At 45.4% G+C, this 10902-nt stretch overlaps 1 protein-coding gene across 4 annotated transcripts in view; it reads right to left on the bottom strand.

Annotated features, from left to right (window-relative positions):
* Window positions 1-10902, bottom strand: part of RBM33 (RNA binding motif protein 33) — a 119044-nt gene that overhangs the window by 37425 nt on the left and 70717 nt on the right. For 2 of the 4 annotated variants that reach the window (XM_014532259.1, XM_014532262.1), the window contains 3 exons: window positions 3428-3560; window positions 2730-3073; window positions 1200-1487 (listed from right to left, as the gene is read on the bottom strand). In XM_014532259.1, the coding sequence (XP_014387745.1) occupies window positions 1200-1487; window positions 2730-3073; window positions 3428-3560 (765 nt within the window). The remainder of the gene's footprint in view (window positions 1-1199; window positions 1488-2729; window positions 3074-3427; window positions 3561-10902) is intronic. The other 2 variants (XM_014532260.1, XM_014532261.1) reach the window with 1 other exon arrangement.

The following is a 10902-nucleotide window of genomic DNA, read 5'->3' as shown; positions in this document are numbered from 1 at the left end:
TGAGATGGCTGGGGGGATTCAGTTCTCAGATCGCGCGCGCTGGCGTCAATATGTAAGGACATAAGGCCAGGCAGGTGGTTTGCCACTGCTCTAATAAAATAAAACCCTAGTTACAAACCACCGTCTTCCCAGATCAGGAAATCCTTTATTTCTCATACCATTTAGTCTCATTGTTACTTTAAGAAACAGGTATGAGAAATTTTGAGATTAAAAGTAGCTAAATGACATGCTTGAAGCTTGAGGTACCAAGTGATAGTATAAAAGGAAAAGCCAACTGTCACCTTAGAGCCTAGAACTCTAACCATTAGATTCTTTATAAAAAGGTGTTATTTAATAGAAAACAGGCAATAACAGTGACTACTGTTTTTTATTTTTAAAGCAGTATACTCCCTAGTTTCTTTCCATGCATGACCAACCACACATTTGCTGATGGTCCCCGAGAGTATATCCTCACAAATAAAAGCACAATTAAATATAAGCTCCAAGAAGGCAGGAAACCTGCCTATTGCTCACGGCTGTGTTGTCAGGAAAGAGAGGAGTGCCTACCAAGAGGACATTCAATACATTCTTCCTGAATTCACTTACTTATTTACTCAGAGCCCAAGGAGATCATCTGTGCGTCAAAAAGTAAGCCACTGGCAAAGGGTGACTGTCACCCGAAACTATGTTCTGAAGTGAATTACTAATATCATCGCTACAGCCCTAACCGGTTTGGCTCAGTGGATAGAGCGTCGGCCTGGGGACTGAATGGTCCCAGGTTTGATTCCGGTCAAGGGCATGTACCTTGGTTGCGGGCACATCCCCAGTAGGAGGTGTGCAGGAGGCAGCTGATCCATGTTTCTCTCTCATCGATGTTTCTAACTCTCTATCCCTCTCCCTTCCTCTCTGTAAAAAATCAATAAAATGTATTTAAAAAAAAAATGTCATCGCTACAGGAACACGCAGATACACAAGAGTAAGAAACTGAAGTAAACAGCATGAGGAGTCTTTCGGGCACAGGAGAGACACTATTCATTTCTGTAGTCTAGAAGACCAGTTTCCTAAGCGGTTTTTAAACATGCGTTCACTGCAGGAAAACGCATGATGTGCTTCGTTAATTCAATCAGAACTAGAAACTACTCTGGCTCAGGAATTCTGCCCCTGATGTTGTGACTTGAAAGGCATCGCTGGCAGACGGCAGAAGACAGGTGGACACTCACATGCCTCAGCCCCTGGCGCTGGGGGCACTGCATCCGACTGCTGTTCTGCTGAGGCTGAGCCGTCTGCATGTGAGGCCTGAACTGGGGCTGCGACATGGGCATCAGAGGTGGCGGGGGAACAGACAGGTGGTGGTGGTGCTGGTGCTGCTGCGGCTGGTGAGGAGGCTGGTGCTGCGGCTGGGGGGGCGGTGGGTGCTGCGGAGGTGGCTGCAGCGGGGGCTGCTGCTGAGGCTGCGGTGGAGGCTGGTGGGGAGGGGGTAACGGGGGGTGCAGGGGCCCCTGCCATGCCAAAAGAAAGAGAAACAAGAGTTTATAATGCATATACTAGTTATGTTCCAATTCAGCCCTTCCCTTAGAAACCCAACACCAAAAAGAAACTTGAAGTGGTACAAATTTCATTTCAGATTTGTTGATGGAGGTGATGTTATATTTACTCTAAGTCCTTTTAATCTCAAAATTCCAAGGATTTGTCCTAAGGAGATTGGTAAGGATACAAACATAACCTCTAGGATCTTCCCCGCAGCACTGTCTCTAAGAACGTGTGCAACCCAGCGACGCCGTCAGTGCAGCCTATGAGCGGGTCTGGTGTGCAGTGACAGGTAACTCCCTGCGGAAAAGCATGCTGAGGACGGTGCTCTGAAGAGCCTGAGAAGCATGAGCACCCAATGCTAGTGGTGACTGTTTCAGATGCCGGGCTTACTTTCCTCTTTAAATACTTATCTCTACTTGAATACTTCTACAATGAAGATGTAGTCACTGTATTTTTTTTAAATAAAAAGAAAAACAGGGAGGTAGAAGAGGGTAAAGGTATAAATGGCAATAGGAGGAGACTTGACTTGGGGTGGTAAACATGCACATACAAAAAAGAAAAACAAAGACATTTTATCCTACTCTAACACTCTAAATAATCACCATTTTCCTCTTTTCGGTATAAATGCACACCCTCTGTGTTCCTAAGCTGCTTCAGGCACGCCACCATCATGTATTTAATCCTTTGCTTCAAGAAAAGTGCTGGGAAGGAGGAGCTCACACATCCAGGCCGCCCATGAGAGAGCTCACCAGCAGAGGGCACTCAAACTCATCCAACGAGGAGGAAGGAACAGCAGCACTTCCCCCAGGGGGAACCTTCCACTGCACACTGCAGTCATATCAGCTGACAAACAACTTTATTTCCCCTGTAAACCTTATACGACTTCCAGTGATGAGCAAAGATATTGTCAAAATACATCCTAGTTATATTAGCAGTACAGCCATTAATAAAACTTTAAAATCTTAATACTGAATGTTTTCACTTCCCCAAAATTCACAATCACCTTTTCCATTTCCCCTATGACTAAGGAGATAACCAATACTGTCAAGAGATGATCTGTTGTAAACAGTTAATAGCCTTCTTCTTTAAATAACCTCCCGATCTTAGAAGACTAGAATGAAAATATGAAACTTTGTCTTCAAAAACACCAGACCCAGACCTGCAGCACCCTCCTCCTCCTCCACAGGCCACCTGCCCCACAGCCCACCCGCCCCGAGTACCTGCAGGTTAGGCTGTGCGTGTGCGGGCAGAAATGGCTGTCCAGGGCCCGGCAGGAAGGGCTGTCGAGGAGGAATGAAAGGCCGCGTGGCAGCGGACCCTGGCTGGCTGAAGTGCAGCAGGCCCACGGGACCTGGAGGCTGCAGGGTGGGCCTCACAGGCCTCTCTCTAGGGAACACGGGCTGCTGTCCTTGCTGATTAAAAGCTGGTCCGGGCTGAGTGAATGGTAAGGGACTGGGCGTGGGCACAGGGTGAGCGCTGCTGAGAAGTGTGGGAGGGGGTGGCGGTGGTGGGGGGCTTCGCTGCTCCAGAAAGAGATGACTCGGGAAACGAGGTTCACCTGAAACTGAAAGGCACCAGGATGTCACCCTCTGGCTATACAGAACGTGCACTCTGTAGAAAGCTGGTGCACACAGTCTTCCTACAGACAAAATTCCAAGTGGTGGCAGGGTGCGAATGCTTGAAAAGAATCCTAGATTTCCCCTTACTTCTCCACTGCTTCACTAGTCATTTTCTAGAACTGATTTCCTTTTGTGTATGTGAAGTTCACATTTCAGACACCAGTCCTGTCCACTGTTAGCACTGGAAATGACAGGCAGAAGTGCTAGGGCACAAGAACTGGATGCTTAACAAAAGCTCCTCACGGGAGCTAAATTCAGTTTAAAACAGAAGTGTGTCCAGGCCCATCACTGTCCCTTACCTCCTAAGAAGAAGGGGTCTCGCTCCTGGGGAGGGGGTGGTGCTCTCCACTGGTCCTGCAGAGGAAGCCGCGGGGGCTGGCTAAAATTGTTGGGAACCGGTCCAGGGGTGTGCTGTGCGAATTCTGGAGGGCCCTAAAGAACAACAGGGAAAGAAGATGACAGGCAGAAAAATACCCTGTACATGGAGCCGAGTTTTCCCCTGAAAACATCAATTAACTTATCTCCCTTAGCCCCCATCCCCCCCAGTTCATAACTACATGTTAACAAAGTAAATGATTCAGCCATATGAAACAGTCAAACATCAAAACACAGCATCTAAAAATTAATTCCTTGTTTTCATATGTCTACAGCACCAAAAGAACATTCTTTTTAAGCTTATTGAAATCCGGGTAATTATTGACCTTCTTGCCTTTTCATCCGAAAGACACAATTCCCCTTTTGGATGTTCCTGATATTTATCTTCTCAAACATGCTATTCTTTGCTACCTTTTTAACACAACCATAAGCTACAGATATTAAGCTGCTTTACTTCAAAAGAAGGCAAAATAACAGAATTTATACTACAACAAAAATCAGCAATCTCTGACAAAACAGGAAAATGTGAAATGTATAAGAAACCACGCTACTACAAAAGAAATATTACATAGTTGGATTCCACTGGATAAAAATTTCTAAACTCTTAAAGATTAACATTATTTAGTAGCTAAATGTTTACTAGTAAAACTCTATAGGTAAACTAAAATTACTTTATTTTCAGCTGGTCTTTCGAAAAGTCAAAGATTTTTAAAAACAAACATTTGCTTAATAATGCCTCACATTTTTGGATGCATAGAAAGAAGGCCTCACCCTGAGGTGGGGGACAGAGGCAGACTGGAGGGAGTCGATGGGGGAAGAAGAGGTCATATGTAATACTTTCAACAATAAAGATTTTAAAAGAAAGAAAGGCCTCACAATTTCCCCTCCTCTAGAAAGAATTCATTAATATACACATCACCAAAATAATTTCTATTTAATAACACCTCATTCCTTGAAACTCAGCCATTATTTCTCAATTTTTAAAAAGTAATTTTTGTTGATTTCAGAGAGGAAGAGAGAAAGAGATCGAAACATCAATGATGAGAGAGAATCATTGATCAGCTGCCTCCTGCACGCTCCACACTGGGGATTGAGCTTGCAACCTGGGCATGTGCCTTGACCTGGAATCGAACGGTGACTTCCTGGTTCATAGGTCAACATTCAACCACTGAGCCATGCTGGCCGAACATTTCTCAACTTTTTAAAACCACACTCCCTTCTCATAAAATTCTAATTCGTTTTCTGTCATTTGATTACTAATACAATTAGCTGTGACATATTTTAAAACGTTGAAAAGCTTTTGCAAACTACATTTGCCTTCCTTCTCCCTTTAAGAATGTGCTCGACCCATGGCATTGCATGAATACAAAATGAACACGAGTATAAACACAAACCTGTAAGACCCATGACTATATGATGTTAAAAAAACTATGTTTAAGCACAAATATTACATCTTTATAAAAACAAACTAATGGCCCGGTGCACGAAATTCGTGGACATTAAAAGGGAATTAGAGAAAATATTTTAATATTGCTATTTGCCCTTTCTCTACAATATAGGTGTCAGAGATGAAAGAAAATTAGTAAAATGTATATGAAAATCTCCCTCCTGTCAGAGTCTGGGGCGCACCGTGGGACCCAGAGTAAAGTTCCCACCCACCCACACACGCCTCAAAATCACGGGAGACCCAGACCCAGCCGGCCCCACCCCCGTCAAGCCCTGCTGGGGGGGGGGTGCGGCCTCAGGTCCCCTGTCAAGCCCCACTGGGCAGGGGGATGCAGCCTCAGGTACCCCGGCCCTGGCGCGAGGGCGCAAGGGCGTGATGACCATTTGCATATTAGCTCTTTAATATATAGGACACTAGGTACTTATTAAAACATATGGAATAGGAAGCCCCCAAGATTAAATTCTTATAGTCTTTGTTACTTTAAGTGAAATTAAGGGAATTCTCACCTTACCAATGTTTGACATTAGGGATTGCCACTTCTCACCTCTAGATTAAGGACATCAACTGAGACTACCAGAGCAATAAACGTTCAGTAACTGAGAAGTGTAAAATGTACAAGTGAGAACACACAACAGATGCAATCGTATTACAAGTAAATGTATACATTTTCTCACATTAATTTGAGACTTTACCAATATAATGCTTTGACATGGATATTCTTCAATATTTAATATTTTTACTATGGTAATACTACGCTAGAAAAAAACGCTGATAGCGTGACTGTCTCACACTGTTACTTATCAAATGCGCATGAGGACTTCCAATGAGCTTGCCTCCTTCCTGCCATGGCCCCATACTTTCCTCTTGTTCTAAAAAGATTTTTATTTTGCCCTGGCTGGTGTGCTCAGTGGTTAGAGCATCGGCCCATGCACTGAAGCATCTCGGGTTCAATTCCTGGTCAAGGGATTCCTGGGTTACAAGTTTGATTCCCGGTCCCAGGCAGGGCCCATTCAAGAGGCAACAGATTAACGTGTCTCTCACATCAATGTGTTTCTCTCTCTCTCTCTCTCTCTCTCTCTCTCTCTCCCCCCCCTTCTCCCTCCTTTCCTCCTTTCTACTCTCTCTAAAAATTAATGGGAAAAATATCCTCAGGTGAAGATTTTTAAAAATTGTCTGATTTTCTGTTTGAAGTCAACAAAATAGGTACTGTGCATTTATGTGCACATGTATTTCAACAGGTAACTAGACAGAATATGTGTTTTAAAGGATTTATTTATAAAATACAGCATTAGTATCCTATCTTCAGTTTCATATATCTTTTTTCTCATATATATATATTTCAAAACTTGGTTTAAAATTATCTTCCAAACTTTCTGGTAACAAATTAGCAACCAAGGTCCTATTTTTTTTTTTTTTTTAATGTTTAAACCATTTCTCTTGAAGTGGCACTAAAAATAAAGTTACAAATTGCCTGCCCTGTTTTGTGGCAAGGTTTGACTGGTCACCCTGCCTCCACACATGCAATGTGGCGACCAATCAGCACCCCTCACCCGCTCAATAAAGCCTCTGTCACCTAAGCAGCGGATTCAAACTGTTTCCATCTATACTTGACTGTGCCTCTTCTGGGGAAGGGGACACCAGGAAAAAGTTTCAAACAGGTAAGTACAGAAGGAACAGGATAAGATTCATTAAAATAATGTACAGTGAGAAATGCAAAACCCACAGATCACAAGCATGCTCCTAAGACATGAGCGGGACAGCACCACAGCCTGAAACAAGCTACTAATGTAAAAGGTCAAAGAAATCACTGAGATTTAAATGTTCAAAATGAGAAAGTTATTTTTCATAAGGTTTTAACTTACAAATTAGTAAAATATTAACACCTACATGAAGACAAATGACAAAACATTTTCAACCTTTAAAGCACAATAAATAGCTCTCCCCAAATACTTTATTGTGGTCATTTATAAATAGATGGGTGTGGTCTGCACAGGAGAGAGGTTTGGGGGGATGGATCTCAGCAATGCAACAGCGCCCATGCAAACCCCCCAAAAGCCCCCTGTACAGAAGTGGCCTATCAGCAGGGGCGCTGCTGCTTTGGGGACAGTCCAAGAGAACTGGTCTGGAGAACCTCAGGGTCCAAGCCAACTCTCGGAAGCACTTGGTCTCTTCGTGTTCTTAAAGTCATACAGCAAATGGAAAGACCACTCTATTACTACATCTGGTCAGATTTCTCATTTAAAAAATAGGACAAGTATGCTGAATTACAGCCAGATGGAAGCATTAGGCTACTGCGTCTATACCTGTGTCGGTCACCACTATGTAATGAACTGTGCTTTTGCTCACAATTAGATGATGTTTGGAAGGTTCCTGACTCTCTGTCTTGACTAGTAAACACGGCTTTCTTCCTCATTTCATAGGAGAAGCCTTGATAGCTATTGCTACTTTCCTTACCCGGCGCACAGAGAACTAGAAAATACCTGGTTTCTCCTGACGTCTGTGGTCCTTTATGAATTCCATGATTGCACTTCACTGCCACCCGTCTCGGGAGGATTGCTGCTGAGGCTCTGAACAGAGCTGGCCATGCCGTGGCTGTCCCAGGCCTCTATGTAACCTTCCCCTCCTCCTTCCATTAGAGAGTGACTTCCCAGTCCTCCCACAATTGGTTTTCTCATTACAAATAAGGCCAAACGCAGCTGGAAGAGCAGACTGGCTTCCCCCAATGCAGACAGGAGGTCTGCTGAGTTTAGATTCTGACTCTGCCACGAGTGGAGCTAAGAAAAGTGTTCTCTCCTTTACCCCTTCACCCTCTTCTGGAAGTTCCTGCTCAATTACAGGAACAAATTCAAAGAGAGACTGAAGTGGTTTAGTTTTCAACAGAAACTTCAAGATGTCTAAGAACTAGGTACCTTATTTCTCGGGTCTCTAAGCACTTGCAGATTTCCTGGGAGATTATTTTAAATATTCATAAACTCTAAAGACATTTTTTGGTATTAAACTGAAAATATATTGGGATCACATATCTTGGCCCCTTTGGAATTTTAATATTGTGTTTTCATCACTTCCCCAAACCGTCTTTTCTTTAATTATCCATGTGCTGTCTAACCAGATACACACAGGTATTCAAATGTTACGGACTCTTTCTTCAGCAGTAATATTTAACCAGAACTTTATTCTATGATCCTTTATCCTTTATCCTAATAAGTGAGAATGCTCAACTGATAGGCCTGTGTCTCCGGCCTTCCCACTCACTAGCACAGCCTTGAGCACATGACTGAACCTCTCTGGGCCTCGGTATTCCCATCTGTAAAACAGTCCTATCTCCTGGGAGAAGTTACAGGAACATGCACGAAGTACTTATGACAGTCCCCAGCAATAATGAAACCTCACTGTGCCTGGCATTGTCATTTTTATAACACAATTTTGCAGACAACATTCCACCATAGGTGTAATACACAGCTTCTGACAATTATGTTTCCTGATTAACTGAAAGACAAATCAGCATAGATCCCTTCCTGCATCCTCATTCTGATTTCAAACCAGAAAGCCTGCTCACATAAGGTGTGGCCTAGCCCAGGAATTCACCTCCTAAATCTCTCTTAACTCTGCTCCCATTTCTCTATGCCCCTCAATGCCAGGTTATTTCCATGCTTGGCACAAAGCCTGTCACACAGACGCTTACAAATATTTAATACAGGGGTGGGGAACCTTTTTTCTGCCCAGGGCAATTTGCATATTTATAACATCACTCACGGCCATACAAAATTATCAACTTAAAAATTAGCCTGCTATATTTGTTCTAAAACATTTAATTAACCTACCCTTAATGCCTTGGCAGGGCCACACCAAATGATTTCGTGGGTCTTATATAGCTCCCGGACCAAATGCTCCCCCACACTCCCCGAATTTCACAGATGGATGGATGGATAAACTGCCTATTTCTAAGAGCAAGGAGGTGCCGGCCCCACACTGGAACATGGACTACCAAAGCATGGTCAACACCTGGCTGCCCACAAGGCAGTCCAGTCAGTGAATGGCTGGATGCTTCAGGAAGGAAATAAAGGAGCTGAGACATAGTGGGGAGGGGCTGGGCAAGCAGCCCTGAGGCTCCAAGCTGAGCATATTTGGGGTACACACAGTGCACGAGGACCAGGGTAAGCCAACGTGAACAGAACCTAGATCTTGGACTTAGCTCCAGGACAGAAGTCACTTAAGGACACGGTAATGATCCTATCTAATAAAGAGGGAATATGCTAACTAACCATCATGCCATCACAAAGATGGTGGTGCCCACAGCCAATAAGGAGGGAATATGCTAATTGACTGTCCACCCTCAAAGATGGTGACAATCACAGCCAATAAGGAGGGAATATGCTAATTGACTGCCCTGCCCTCAAAGATGGCGGTGCCCACAGCCAATAAGGAGGAAATATGCTAATTGACCGCCCCGCCCTCAAAGATGGCAGTGCCCACAGCCACAAGATGGTGGCACTCAGTCCCCTCAGCCCCCCAGCCGCCCAGGGCCAACCCGAGGCTCAGGTAACCAGGGCCGGTCAATGCTTGCGCTGCCGGCAGTGGCGGCAGCAGAGGTGTAACGGGGCATCGCCTGCCCGTGATCACCAGGTCGCCTCTGCTCCTGAGGGCTCGGAGACTGTGAGAGGGGGCAGGTCAGGCTGAGGGAACCCCCTCCAGTTCATGAATTTTCATGCACTGGGCCGCTAGTATCATATAATTAGAGAGGAAAAGCGAGGGAACACAGAGGCATCTCCTTCACCCGGCAACCATCTGCCCACTTTAGAGAACACTGGTGCCCTCTGAAGAATAAAAGCCAGGAGGAGAGCGTGGGGCCCACGCCCAGCACTGGTGAGAAGGGCAGAGTGCAGGCCGGCTCCCCTTCCTGGCTGCAGACCAACCAAGGAGGAACACACCTTTAAGATGCGTGACGCTCATAAAAACCACACAGGAGGCCCCAAGCAAAATGAGAAACACTTCATTTTCCTGAAAAGGTGGAGCTCAGTCCTAACTGTTCACCCACACATAGAGTATCCACCAGGCATTTTCAGCAGAGCCCATTCTAACAGTAAACACAGATCAACACTTTAAACCAGAAAATGCTCAAGGAAAAGTGAAATATAGGAGTGAGTCTGCACAATGGAAACATTATCATGCTACCCACATAGCATGACACAGATATAGACATCTATGAATAAGACAAATATATAGTCATTTATAAAACATAAAAACAAAATAGATATTTTAGTTTATAAAAAAATACTGGAGGCCCGGTGCACAGACTCGTGCATCTGTGGGGTCCCTCGGCCTGGCCTGCGCCCTCTCCCAATCCGGGGACCCTCAGGGGATGTCAGACTGCCGGTTTCGGCCCGATCCCCGCAGGCCAGGCTGAAGGACCCCACCGGTGCACAAATCCGTGCACTAGGCCTCTAGTATGCATACAAGATCTTTGGTTAATCTCTTCCTGCCCTCTCCCCTCCCCTCTGAGATTCATCAGCCTGTTCTATGTTTCCATGCCTGTACACTGAGCATCTGCCCCCTGGTGGTCAGTGTGCATCACAGCACTGGATGAATAGTCAAAAAGTCGCTTAGGCTTTTATATATCCTACTAGAGGCCCGGTGCACAAAAATTTGTGCACTTGGGGGGCGGGAGAGGGGGGTCCCTCAGCCCGTCCTGTGCCCTCTCGCAGTCTGGGACCCCTCAGGAGATAATGACCTGCTGGCTTAGGCCTGCTCCCGGGTGGCAGAGGGCAGGCCCAATCCCTAGGTGCAGCCCCTGGTCGGGCTCAGAGCAGGGCCGATGGGGGAGTTGGAGCTCTGCCCCCTGTCATGCACAGAGCAGGGCGGATCGGGAGGTTGCGATGCCACCCCTAGTCACGCTCAGGGTACAGCCGATTGGGGGGTTGGGGCACCGCCCCCTGTCACACTCAAGGCAGGGTC

The sequence above is a fragment of the Myotis brandtii genome, unplaced genomic scaffold (assembly GCF_000412655.1).
Source record: "Myotis brandtii unplaced genomic scaffold, ASM41265v1 scaffold868, whole genome shotgun sequence".
Taxonomy (NCBI): domain Eukaryota; kingdom Metazoa; phylum Chordata; class Mammalia; order Chiroptera; family Vespertilionidae; genus Myotis; species Myotis brandtii.
This window is presented reverse-complemented; position numbering and strand designations above follow the sequence as displayed.